This window comes from Tachyglossus aculeatus, chromosome 2, assembly GCF_015852505.1.
Source record: "Tachyglossus aculeatus isolate mTacAcu1 chromosome 2, mTacAcu1.pri, whole genome shotgun sequence".
Lineage (NCBI taxonomy): Eukaryota > Metazoa > Chordata > Mammalia > Monotremata > Tachyglossidae > Tachyglossus > Tachyglossus aculeatus.
In genome coordinates, this window is record NC_052067.1 from 170,583,059 (window position 1) to 170,597,709 (window position 14,651).

General features: G+C 43.0%; 1 protein-coding gene across 1 annotated transcript in view; it reads left to right on the top strand.

Moving 5' to 3' along the window:
* GYS2 (glycogen synthase 2) overlaps window positions 1-14,651 on the top strand; it is a 101,029-nt gene that overhangs the window by 12,367 nt on the left and 74,011 nt on the right. The window contains exons 4-5 of the mRNA XM_038770132.1: window positions 1,197-1,379; window positions 13,627-13,771. Coding sequence (XP_038626060.1) covers window positions 1,197-1,379; window positions 13,627-13,771 — 328 coding nt within the window. The remainder of the gene's footprint in view (window positions 1-1,196; window positions 1,380-13,626; window positions 13,772-14,651) is intronic.

Genomic DNA, 14,651 nt, shown 5'->3' on the forward strand with positions numbered 1-14,651 from the left:
CTTTCCACTGAGCCACACTGCTTCCCAAGCGCTTAGTACGGTACTCTGCACACAGTAAGCGCTCAATAAATACGTTGAATGAATCGCTGGGGCTGCATCCAACCCGTTTAGCTCGCATCTCCCCCAGCGTTTAGAACAGGGCTTGATACATGCATTCATTCAGTCGTATTTATTGAGCGCTTCCTGTGTGCAGAGCACTGTACTAAGCGCTTGGGAAGTCCAAGGCGGCAACATGTAGAGACGGTCCCTACCCAACAACCGGCTCACAGTCTAGAAGGGGGAAGACAGAAAACAAAACAAAACGTGTAGACAGGTGGGGTACATAGTAAGCGCTCAACAAATACCATCATTATCAACATTATTAGAGAAGCAGCGTGGCTCAGTGGAAAAAGCACAGGTTTTGGAGTCAGAGGTTATGGGTTCAAATCCCAGCTCCGCCACTTGTCAGCTGTGTGACTTTGGGCAAGTCACTTCACTTCCCTGAGCCTCAGTGACCTCATCTGTAAAATAGGAATTAAGACTGTGAGCCCCCCGTGGGACAACCTGATCACCTTGTATCCCCCCGGCGCTTAGAACAGTGCTTGGCACATAGTAAGCACATAACAAATGCCAGCATCATCATCATTATTGCTCTATCCACCAGGCCACACCGCCTTGCTCTCCATTTCTTTCTCCTTCTCTTGAGAAGCAGCGTGGCTCAGTGGAAAGAGCCCGGGCTCTGGAGTCCGAGGTCATGGGTTCAAATCCCGGCTCCGCCACTCGTCAGCTGGGTGACTTTGGGCAAGTCGCTTCTCTGGGCCTCAGTTCCCTCATCCGTCAAATGGGGATGAAGACTGTGAGCCCCACGTGGGACAACCTGATCACCTTGTATCACCCCGGCGCTTAGCACAGTTCTTTGCATGTAGTATATATGTATATATGGTTGTACATATTTATTACTCTATTTATTTATTTATTTATTTTACTTGTACATTTCTATCCTATTTATTTTATTTTGTTGGTATGTTTGGTTCTGTTCTCTGTCTCCCCCTTTTAGACTGTGAGCCCACTGTTGGGTAGGGACTGTCTCTATGTGTTGCCAATTTGTACAGTGCTTAGTACAGTGCTCTGCACATAGTAAGCGCTCAATAAATACGATTGATTGATTGATAGTAAGCGCTTAACGAATGCCATCATTATTATTATTATTCTCTTAGCTGACTGATCACCTCGAGGGGAAGCCGGTGATCGCCCACTTCCACGAGTGGCAGGCGGGCATCGGGCTGATCCTCTCCCGCTTCCGGAAGCTTCCCGTGGCCACCGTGTTCACGACGCACGCCACACTGCTTGGACGCCACCTCTGCGCGGCCAACGTCGATTTCTACAACCACCTCGACGAGGTAGGGGAAAGAGCCCGGGCCTGGAAATCAGAGGTCGTGGGTTCTAATCCCGGCTCCCCCGCCTGTCTGCTGTGTGACCTTGGGCAAGTCGCTTCACTTCTCTGGGCCTCAGTTCCCTCATCTGGAAAATGGGGATGAAGACTGTGAGCCCCCCGTGCGACAACCTGATCACCTTGTAACCTCCCCAGAGCTTAGAACAGTGCTTTGCACATAGTAAGCGCTTAATAAATGCCATTATTATTATTATTATTATTATCATCATTATTATTATTAAAATAAGGATGAAGACTGTGAGCCCCACGTGGGACAGGGACTGGGCCCAACCTTATCTGCTTGTACCAAACCCAGTGCTTAGTACGGTGCCTGACACATAAAAAGCGCTTAACAAATACAATTATTGTTATTATTACCTGATGACCTTGTATCTACTCCAGTGCTTAGAAGAGTACTTTGCACATAGTAAGAGCTTAATAAATGCCATTATTATTATTATTATTATTAAAATGGGGATGAAGACTGTGAGCCCCACATGGGACAGGGACTGGGCCCAGCCTTATTTGCTTGTACCAAACCCAGCGCTTAGTACGGTGCCTGACACATAAAAAGAGCTTAACAAATACCACAACTATTATTATGATTATTACCTGATGACCTTGTATCTACTCCAGTGCTTAGAAGAGTACTTTGCACATAGTAAGAGCTTAATAAATGCCATTATTATTATTATTATTATTAAAATGGGGATGAAGACTGTGAGCCCCACATGGGACAGGGACTGGGCCCAGCCTTATTTGCTTGTACCAAACCCAGCGCTTAGTACGGTGCCTGACACATAAAAAGAGCTTAACAAATACCACAACTATTATTATGATTATTACCTGATGACCTTGTATCTACTCCAGTGCTTAGAACAGTGCTTTGCACATAGTAAGTGCTTAATAAATGCCATTATTATTTTTATTATTATTATTAAAATGGGTATGAAGACTGTGAGCCCCACGTGGGACAGGGACTGGGCCCAACCTTATTTGCTTGTACCAAACCCAGCGCTTAGTATGGTGCCTGACACATAGAAAGCGCTTAACAAATACCACAATTATTGTTATCATTACCTGATGACCTTGTATCTACTCCAGGGCTTAGAACAGTGCTTTGCACATAGTAAGCACTTCATAAATGTCATTATTATTATTATTATTAAAATGGGGATGAAGACTGTGAACCCCACGTGGGACAGGGACTGGGCCCAACCTTATTTGCTTTTACCAAACCCAGTGCTTAGTACAGTGCCTGACACATAAAAGGTGCTTAACAAATACCACAATTATTATTATTATTACCTGATGACCTCGTATCTACTCCAGTGCTTAGAACAGTGCTTTGCACATAGTAAACGCTTAATAAATGCCATTATTATTATTATTATTATTATTATTATTATTATTATTAAAATGGGGATGAAGACTGTGAACCCCACGTGGGACAGGGACTGGGCCCAACCTTATTTGCTTGTACCAAACCCAGCGCTTAGTACGGTGCCTGACACATAAAAAGCGCTTAACAAATACCACAATTATTATTATTATTACCTGATGACCTTGTATCTACTCCAGTGCTTAGAACAGTGCTTTGCACATAGTAAGCGCTTAATAAATGCCATCATTATTATTATTATTAACAGTGCTTGGCACATAGTAGGAGCATAAGAACTATTGTACTTCCCAAGCGCTTAGTACAGTGCTCTACACACAGTAAGCGCTTAATAAATGCCATCATTATTATTATTATTATTATTATTATTATTATTAACAGTGCTTGGCACATAGTAGGAGCATAACAACTATTGTACTTCCCAAGCGCTTAATACGGTGCTCTACACACAGTAAGCGCTCAATAAGTACGATTGACTGAATGAATGAACTATTATTATTCATTCATTCAATTGTACTTATTGAGAACTTACTGTGTGCTAAATATTCTACTGTTATTATTATTATTATTATTATTGTTATTATTATTAAGGTAGGCCCACTTCCTCCTCAGCATGGCCTTGTGGAAAGAGCCCGAGCCTGGAAATCAGAGGACGTGGGTTCGAATCCCGGCTCTGCCACATGTCTGCTGGGTGACCTTGGGAAAGTCACTTTGCTTCTCTGGGCCTCAGTGACCTCATCCACCCCAGCGCTTAGTATGGTGCCTGGCTTGTACTTCCCAAGCGCTTAGTACGGTGCTCTGCATGCAGTAAGCGCTCAATAAATACGATTGAATGAATGAATGAATTTATTTTACTTGTACATATTTACTATTCTATTTATTTTATTTTGTTAATATGTGCTGTTTTGTCGTCTGTCTCCCACTGTGAGCCCGCTGTTGGGTAGGGACCATCTCTATATGTTGACAACTTGGACTTCCCAAGCGCTTAGTACAGTTCTCTGCACACAATAAGCGCTCAATAAATACAATTGAATGAATGAATGAATTTATTTATTTTACTTGTACATATTTACTAATCCATTTATTTTGTTAATATGTGTTGTTTTGTCATCTATCTCCCACTGTGAGCCCGCTGTTGGGTAGGGACCATCTCTATATGTTGCCAACTTGGACTTCCTAAGCGCTTAGTACAGTGCTCTGCACACAGTAAGCGCTCAATAAATACCATTGAATGAATGAATGAATGAATGAATGAATGAATGAATAAGGGCTTGACAAATAGCCCCATTATTCATATTATTAATAATGATGGCATTTGTTAGGCACTTACTATGTGCAAAGCACTGTTCTAAGCGCTGGGGGGATACAAGGTGATCGGGTTGTCCCACATGGGGCTCACCGTCTTAATCCCCATTTTACAAACGAGGTCACTGAGGCTCAGAGAAGTTCAGTGACTTGCTCAAAGTCACACAGCAGACACGTGGAGGAGGCGGGATTAGAACCCATGACCTCTGACTCCCAACCCCGTGCTTTTCCCACTGAGCCACGCTGCTTCCCGTGGCTCACAATAATTACTATTATTATTACTAGTAATAATTACTACTATTATTATTACTTGCTATTATTATTATGTTCCAAAGGAGGTATCAGGCAATCAGCGCTTAGAACAGTCAATAGACAAGCAGCGTGGCTCAGTGGAAAGAGCCCGGGCTTTGGAGTCAGAGGTCGTGGGTTCGAATCCCGGCTCCGCCATTCTGTCAGCTGGGTGACTTTGGGCAAATCACTTCACTTCTCTGGGCCTCAGTGACCTCATCTGTAAAATGGGGATTAAGACTGTGAGCCCCACGTGGGACAACCTGATCACCTTGTAACCTTCCCAGCACTTAGAACAGTGCTTTGCACATAGTAAGTGCTTAATAAATGCCATTATTATTATTATTTATTAATCAACAAATCGTATTTCCTGAGCACTTACAGTGTGGAGAGCACTGTACTAAGCGCTTGGGAGAGTCCGCTATCAAAGAAAGAGAGAGGTTTCCAGACAGATATGAATAGAATTAAATAAGTGACAGGTACGGACATAAGTGGTGTGGGACTCGGATAATAATAACAACAACAACAACAACAATAATAATAATAATAATAACAATAATAATAATAATAATAACGGCATTTGTTAAGTGCTTACTATGTGCAAAGCACTGTTCTAAGTGCTGGGGAGGATACAAGGTGATCAGGTTGTCCCACTTGGGGCTCACAGCCTTTATCCCCATTTTATTCATTCATTCATTCAATCATATTTATTGAGTGCTTACTGTGTGCAGAGCACTGTACTAAGCGCTTGGGAAGTACAAATCGGCAACATATAGAGACGGTCCCTAACCAACAACGGGCTCACAGTCTAGAAACAGATGAGGGAACTGAGGCCCAGAGAAGTGAAGTGACTTGCCCAGAGTCACACAGCTGACAAGTGGGAGAGCAAGGATTAGAACCCATGACCTCTGACTCCCAAGCCCGGGCTCTTTCCCCTGAGCCACGCTGCTCCTCGAATCCCCATTTTCCAGATGAGGGAAGTGAGGCCAAGCGAAGTGAAGTGACTTGCCCAAAGCCACACAGCTGACAATTGGCAGTGCCGGATTTGAACCCATGACCTCTGACTCCAAAGCCCAGGCTGGATGGGGGATGAAGGAAGGGAGCGAGTCAGGAGGACTCAGGAGGGAGTGGGAGAAGAGGAAAGGGGGGAATTAGGGAAGGCCTCTGGGAGGAGGTGGGATGAAAATAAGGTTTTGAAGACTGAACCCCCTCCTTCCTCTTCCCCTCGTCCCCCTCTCCATCCCCGCCATCTTACCTCCTTCCCTTCCCCACAGCACCTGTATATAAGTATATATATTTGTACAGATTTATTACTCTATTTATTTATTTATTTTACTTGTACATATCTATTCTATTTATTTTATTTTGTTAGTATGTTTGGTTTTATCATCTGTCTCCCCCTTCTAGACTGTGAGCCCGCTGTTGGGTAGGGACCGTCTCTAGATGTTGCCAACTTGGACTTCCCAAGCGCTTAGAACAGTGCTCTGCACACAGTAAGCGCTCAATAAATACGATTGATTGATTGATTGATTGATTGATTGATCGGAGGGGGGAGAGGAATTGTCCGTGGGATGTGAGGAGGGAGGCCGTTCCAGGCCGGAGACAGGACGCGGGCCGGGGGTCGGCGGAGAGACGGGCGAGATGGAGGCCCAGGGAGGAGGTGGGCATTCAGAGGAGCAAAGTTGAGATGCCGTGAAAGTGGAACCGATGGGATTTGATGACAGATCGAATATGAGAGTTTATTTATTCATTCAAACATATTTATGAAGCGCTCACGGTAGTTCATTCATTCATTCAAACATATTTATGAAGCGCTCACGGTGTACAGAGCACTGTAATAATAATAATGAGAATGGCATTTGTTAAGTGCTTACTATGTGCGAAGCATTTGTCCACATTTATTCTATTTATTTTATTTTGTGAATACGTTTTGTTTTGTCGTCTGTCTCCCCCTTCTAGACTGTGAGCCCGCCGTTGGGTAGGGACCGTCTCTACATGTTGCCAACTTGGACTTCCCAAGCGCTTTCTAGACTGTGAGCCCACTGCTGGGTAGGGACTGTCTCTATATGTTGCCAACTTGTACTTCCCAAGCACTTAGTACAGTGCTCTGCACACAGTAAGCGTTCAATAAATACGATTGATTGATTGCTTAGGACAGTGCTCTGCACACAGTAAGCGCTCAATAAATACGATTGAATGAAAGAATGAATGTTCTAAGCCCTGAGGGGGGGATATAAGGTGATTAGATTGTTCCACAGGGGGATCACGGTCTTCATTCCCATTTTACAGATGAGGGAACTGAGGCTCAGAGAAGTGAAGTGACTTGCCCGAGGTCACACAGCAGACATTGGGTAGGGACCATCTCTATATGTTGCCAACTTGGACTTCCCAAGCGCTTAGTCCAGTGCTCAGCACACAGTAAGCGCTCAATAAATACGATTGGATGAATGAATGAACAAATACCATAATTATTATTATTATTAGGAGAGGACAATAGAACACAATAAACAGACATATTCCCTGCCCACAGCGAGCTTACAGTCTAGGGGGGGAGATTCCAACAGCACTTGTGTATATTTGAACAAATTCATTACTCTATTTTATTAATGAACCATTATTATCATTATTATTATTATTATTCGGAGAGGACAATAAAACACAATAAACAGACACATTCCCTGCCCACAGCGAGCTTACAGTCTAGAGGGGGAGATTCCAACAGCGCTTGTGTATATCTGTACATATTCTTTACTCTATTTATTTTATTAATGATGTGCATATAGCTATAATTCTATTTATTCTGATGGTATTGACGCCTGCCTACTTGTTTTGTTTTGCTGTCTGTCTCCCCCTTTCTAGACTGTGAGCCCGTTGTGGGCAGGGATTGTCCCTCTTTGTTGCTGAATTGTACTTTCCAAGCGCTTAGTCCAGTGCTCTGCCCACAGTAAGGCTCAATAAAAACGATTGAATGAATGCATGAACGCTTAGAACAGTGCCTGGCACATGGTAAGCGTTTAGCAAATACCACAAAAAGAAAAACAAACTAAAAGACTCAAGGAATCTTGTCTTTCTCTTCTAAAATTCTGCCCGGACGGTGACATTTCACTGGGCACCAGCAGGGGACGCTGGCGCAGCATCACCATTTTTTCTTTGAGCAGTTGGTCAGTCGTTCATTCGTTCCTTCCTTCCTTCCTTCCTTCCTTCCTTCCTTCCTTCATTCATTCATTCCTTTATTCATTCATTCATTCATTCATTCTTCATTCATTCTTCATTCATTCTTCCTTCCTTCCTTCATTCATTCATTCTTCATTCATTCATTCTTCATTCATTCTTCCTTCCTTCCTTCATTCATTCATTCTTCATTCATTCATTCTTCATTCATTCATTCATTCTTCATTCATTCTTCATTCTTCATTCATTCATTCATTCATTCTTCATTCATTCTTCATTCATTCTTCATTCATTCTTCATTCATTCATTCATTCTTCATTCATTCATTCTTCATTCATTCATTCTTTCATTCTTCATTCATTCATTGATTCATTCTTCATTATTCATTCATTCGTTCATTCATTCATTCATTCTTCATTCATTCTTCATTCTTCATTCTTTCATTCTTCATTCATTCATTCATTCATTCTTCATTATTCATTCATTCATTCATTCTTCATTCATTCTTCATTATTCATTCATTCATTCTTCATTCATTCTTCATTCATTCATTCACTCACTCATTCATTCTTCGTTCATTCGTTCATTCAATCATTCATTTTTTTAAATCATTCATTCTTTCTTTCAATCATTCATTCTTTCATTCTTTCAATCATTCATTCTTTCTTCATTCATTCATTCTTCTTTCTTCACTCACTCACTCATTCATTCATTCATTCATTCTTCATTCTTCATACATTCACTCTCATGCATTCATTCATTCGTTCATTCATTCATTCATTCAATCATTCGTTTTTTTCAATCATTCATTCTTTCATTCATTCTTTCTTTCTTTCTTTCTTTCAATCATTCATTCATTCATTCTTTCTTTCAATCATTCATTCATTCATTCTTTCTTTCTTTCAATCATTCATTCATTCTTTCTTTCAATCGTTCATTCATTCATTCTTTCTTTCAATCATTCATTCATTCATTTATTCATTCATTCACTCATTCATTCAATCATCCATTCAATCACTCGGGAGCAGCATGGCTCAGTGGAAAGAGCCCAGGTTTGGGAGTCAGAGGTCATAGGTTCTAATCCCGGCTCTGCCACTTGTCAGCTGGGTAACCTTGGGCAAGTCACAGTGAGCCCCACGTGGCACAACCTATGATGCTGTTTCCCCCGCAGGGCTTCAAACAGTGCTTGGCACATAGTAAGCTCTTGGCAATAATACTATTCTATTTATTTTATTTTGTTAATATGTTTTGTTTTGTCATCTGTCTCCCCCTTCCAGACTGTGAGCCTGCTGTAGGGTAGGGACCGTCTCTAGATGTTGCCGACTTGGACTTCCCAAGCGCTTAGTCCAGTGCTCTGCACACAGTAAGCGCTCAATAAATATGATTGAATGAAAGAATCATCATTATTATTATTATTATTGTCAGCTGTGTGACTCAAGTCACTTCACTTTTCTGTGCCTCAGTTCCCTCATCTGTCAAATGGGGATTAAAACTGTGAGCCCCACGGGGAACAACCTGATCGCCTTGTATCTCTCCCCAGGGCTTAAAATGGTGCTTGGCATATAGTAAGCGCTTAACAAATGCCATCATTATTATTATTATTCTCTGCATTCATGGGTGTATTCATTCAATCGTATTTATTGAGCGCTTACTGCGTGCAGAGCACTGTACTAAGCGCTTGGGAAGCCCAAGTTGGCAACATCTAGAGATGGTCCCTACTCAACAACGGGCTCACAGTCTTGCGTGGGGGCCTGTGGGCATTCATTCATTCAATGGTATTTATTGAGCGCTTACTGTGTGCAGAGCACTGTACTAAGTGCTTGGGAACTCCAAGTCGGCAACATATAGAGACGGTCCCTACCCAACAACGGGTTCACAGGCATGTGGCTCAGTGGAAAGAGCGTGGGCTTTGGAGTCGGAGGTCATGGGTTCGAATCCCAAATCCACCACATTCATTCATTCATTCAATCGTACTTATTGAGTGCTTACAGTGTGCAGAGCACTGTACTAAGCGCTTGGGAAGTACAAGTTGGCAGATGTCTGCTGGGCATGTCACTTCACTTCTCTGAGCCTCAGTTCCCTCATCTGTCAAATGGGGATGAATACTGTGAGCCCCACGTGGAACAATCTGATCACTTTGTATAATAATAATAATAATAGCATTTATTAAGCACTTACTATGTGCAAAGCACTGTTCTAAGCACTGGGGAGGATACAAGCTGATCATGTTGTTCCACGGGGGGCTCACAGTCTTAATCCCCATTTTACAGATGAGGTAACTGAGGCGGAGAGAAGTTAACTGACTTGCCCAAAGTCGCACAGCCAACAAGTGACAGAGGCGGGATTTGAACCCATAACCTCTGACTCCAAAACCCGGGCTCTTTCCACTGAGCCACGCTGCTTCTTGTATCCCCCCAGCGCTTAGATCAGTGCTTTGCAAATAGTAAGCACTTAACAAATGCCATTATTATTATTATCATTATTTCATTAATTCACTCATTCATTCAATTGTATTTATTGAGCGCTTACTGCATGCAGAGCACTGGACTAAGCGCTTGGGAAGTACAAGTCGGCAACATCTAGAGATGGTCCCTACCCAACAGCAGGCTCACAGTCTAGAAGGGGGAGACAGAACAAAACTAAACATATTAACAGAATAAAATAAATAGAATAAATATGTACTAATAAAATAAATAAATAAATAGATTATTATGCGGTGTACTGTAATGGTATTCACTCATTCAATCAAATTTATTGAGCACTTACTCTGTGCAGAGCACTATACTAAGCGCTTGGGAAGTCCAAGTCGGCAACGTCTAGAAACGGTCCCTACCCAACAGCGGGCTCACGGTCTAGGAGGGGGAGACAGACAACAAAACAAAGCATATTAACAAAATAGAATAAATAGAATAAATATGTACAAATCATCATCATCATCATCAATCGTATTTATTGAGTGCTTACTATGTGCAGAGCTCTGTACTAAGTGCTTGGGAAGTACAAATTGGCAACATATAGAGACAGTCCCTACCCAACAGTGGGCTCACAGTCTAAAAGGGGGAGACAGAGAACAAAACCAAACATACTAACAAAATAAAATAAATAGAATAGATATGTACAAGTAAAATAAATGAATAAATAGAGTAAAAAATATGTACAAACATATATACATATACACAGGTGCTGTGGGGAAGGGAAGGAGGTAAGATGGGGGGATGGAGAGGGGGACGAGGCGGAGAGGAAGGAAGGGGCTCAGTCTGGGAAGGCCTCCTGGAGGAGGTGAGCTCTCAGCAGGCCCTTTTATTTTACAAATAAAATAAATAAATAAATCGATTATTAAGTGGTGTGCTGTAATGGTATTCATTCATTCAATCGTATTTATTGAGCGCTTACTGTGTGCAGAGCACTAGACTAAGTGCTTGGGAAGTCCAAGTTGGCAACATCTAGAGACGGTCCCTACCCAACAGCGGGCTCACAGTCTAGAAGGGGGAGACAGATGATAAAACAAAACATATTAACAAAATAGAATACATAGAATAAATATGTACAAGTAAAATAAATAAATAGAGTAATACATATATCCATATATACAGGTGCTGTGGGGAGGGGAAAGAGGTAAGGCAGAGGGGATGGAGAGGGGGACGAGGGGGAGAGGAAGGAGGGGGCTCAGTCTGGGAAGGCCTCCTGGGGGAGGTGAGCTCTCAGTAGGGCCTTACTAGTAGGGTAAGGTAGTGTAGGCCCAGGTCATCCCCCAGGCCTGGAATGCCCTGCTCCCTCTGCCCACCCGCCAAGCTCGCTATCTTCCTCCCTTCAAGGCCCTGCTGAGAGCTCACCTCCTCCAGGAGGCCTTCCCACACTGAGCCCCTTCCTTCCTCTCCCCCTCGTCCCCCTCTCTGTCCCCCCATCCTACCTCCTTCCCTTCCCCACAGCACCTGTATATATGTATATATGGTTGTACATATTTATTACTCTATGTATTTATTTATTTATTTTACTTGTACATTTCTATCCTATTTATTTTATTTTGTTGGTATGTTTGGTTTTGTTCTCTGTCTCCCCCTTTTAGACTGTGAGCCCACTGTTGGGTAGGGACTGTCTCTATGTGTTGCCAATTTGTACTTCCCAAGAGCTTAGTACAGTGCTCTGCACATAGTAAGCGCTCAATAAATATGATTGATTGATTGATTGTACTGCGCGCAATAAATACCATTGAATGAATACACCCATGAATGCAGAGAATTAATAATAATGATGATGGCATTTGTTAACTTGTATTTCCCAAGCACTTAGTACAGTGCTCTGCACACAGTAAGCACTCAATAAATACGATTGATTGATTGATTGATTACGGTAGGGTTGCTTACAACGCCTGCGAAGGATGATTATAACTTCTACACCTATTTCTCGTTAGGGGGTTAAAGGACTGTTGATTACTCAAGCAGGTGAAAGTAGTGTTTAAAAAGGATGTTCTTGCTTTTAAACTTCAAGGCCCTACTGAGAGCTCACCTTCTCCAGGAGGCCTTCCCAGACTGAGCCCCCTCCTTCCTCTCCCTCTCCATCCCCCTCACCTTACCTCCTTCCCTTCCCCACAGCACCTGTATAGATGTATACATGTTTGTACATATTTATTACTCTATTTATTGATTTATTTCACTTGTGAATATCTATTCTATTAATTTTATTTGGTTAATATGTTTGGTTTTGTTCTCTGTCTCCCCCGTCTAGACTGTGAGCCTGCTGTTGGGTAGGGACCGTCTCTAGATGTTGCCAACCTGGACTTCCCAAGCGCTTAGTACAGTGCTCTGCACACAGTAAGCGCTCAATAAATGCGATTGATTGATTGATTGAGCTGTCCCGGGGCTTCCCAGCTGACGTGTTGACCTGGATGTGACAGATGAATTAGGATCGGTGATGCATGAACCCCTTTCTTTGTTCTTGTTCTTTCTAATTTGCTCTGGATTAGTATTTAGTGCTTTGCTTATTGATTATAGTTATTATTATCATCATCATCAATCGTACTTATTGAGTGATTACTATCTGCAGAGCACTGTACGAAGCGCTTGGGAAGTACAAATGGGCAACATATAGAGACAGTCCCTACCCAACAGTGGGCTCACAGTCTAAAAGGGGGAGACGGAGAACAAAACCAAGCATACTAACAAAATAAAATAAATAGAATAGATATGTACAAGTAAAATAAATAAATAAATAAATAGAGATATTACTTGAGAAGCTTACTTGTTATTATCATCATCATCATCATCAATCGTATTTATTGAGTGCTTACTGTGTGCAGAGCACTGTACTAAGCGCTTGGGAAGTACAAGTTGGCAACATACAGAGACAGTCCCTACCCAACAGTGGGCTCACAGTCTAAAAGGGGGCTCACAGTCTATTGAGAAGCGGCGTGGCTCAGTGGAAAGAGCCCGGGCTTGGGAGTCTGAGGTCATGGGTTCAAATCCTGGCTCCACCAACTGTCAGCTGGGTGACTTTGGGCCAGTCACTTTACTTCTCTGGGCCTCAGTTCCCTCATCTGTAAAATGGGGATTAAAAACTGTGAGCCCCCCGTGGGACAACCTGATCCCCTTGTAACCTCCCCAGCGCTTAGAACAGTGCTTTGCACATAGTAAGCGCTTAATAAATGCCATTATTATTATTATTATTACTTCATGCTTTGCTTGTTGATTATAACAAAGCCTTTAATCCTACTAAAAGGCTCCGGCCGTCTCCGCTTCCCTTGGGAAAGCATGTGCTTTCGCAGAGAAGCCGCGTGGCTCAGTGGAAAGAGCCCGGGCTTTGGCGTCAGAGGTCAGGGGTTCGAATCCCGACTCTGCCGCATGTCTGCTGTGTGACCTTGGGCAAGTCACTTGACTTCTTTGACTCTCAGTTCCCTCATCTGTAAAATGGGGATGAAGACCGTGAGCCCCACGTGGGACAACTTGATCACCTTGTATCCCCCCAGAGCTTAGAACAGTGCTCTGCACATAGTAAGCACTTAACAAATGACATTATTATTATTATTATTATTATTATTATTGTTTCGCCCCCACAGTTCGACATAGACAAGGAAGCTGGGGAGAGGCAGATCTACCATCGCTACTGTTTGGAGAGAGCGTCCGTCCACTGCGCCCACGTCTTCACTACAGTGTCCGACATCACGGCCGTCGAAGCCAACCACGTGCTCAAGAGGAAGGCCGGTAATGCCCCTGCCCTCGCTCTGCCTCCCGCCCCTGCTCTTAGGACGGGGTTCGACAATCATGGGTTCAAGCGGCAGCGTGGCTCCGTGGAAAATAATAATAATCATCATCGTCAATCGTATTTATTGAGCGCTTACTATGTGCAGAGCACTGGACTAAGCGCTTGGGAAGTACAAATTGGCAACATCTAGAGACAGTCCCTACCCAACAGTGGGCTCGCAGTCTAAAAGGGGGAGACAGAGAACAAAACCAAACATACTAACAAAATAAAATAAATAGGATAGATATGTACAAGTAAAATAAATAAATAAATAGAGTAATAAATATGTACAAACATATATACAGGTGCTGTGGGGAAGGGAAGGAGGTAAGATGGCCTTCATAAGAATAATGAAGGCATTTGTTAAGCACTTACTATGGGCAAAGCACTGTTCTAAGCGCTGGGGAGGTTACAAGGTGATTAGTTTGTCCCACGGGCGGCTCTTAGTCAATCCCCATTTTACAGATGAGGGAACTGAGGCGCAGAGAAGTGAAGTGACTTGCCCAAGGTCACACAGCAGACATGTGGCAGAGCCGGGATTCGAACCCATGACCTCTGACTCCAAAGCCCGGGCTCTTTCCACTGAGCCACGCTGCTTGGGTTCAAATCCCGGCTCCGCCACTTGTCCGCTGGGTGACTTTGGGCAAGTCACTTCGCTTCTCTGGGCCTTATCTGGAAAATGGGGATGAAGACTGGGAGTCCCCCATGGGACAACCTGATCACCTTGTAACCTCCCCAGCGCTTAGAACAGTGCTTTGCACATAGTAAGCGCTTAATAAATGCCATTATTAACTGTGAGCCCACTGTTGGGTAGGGACCGTCTCTATATGTTCATTCATT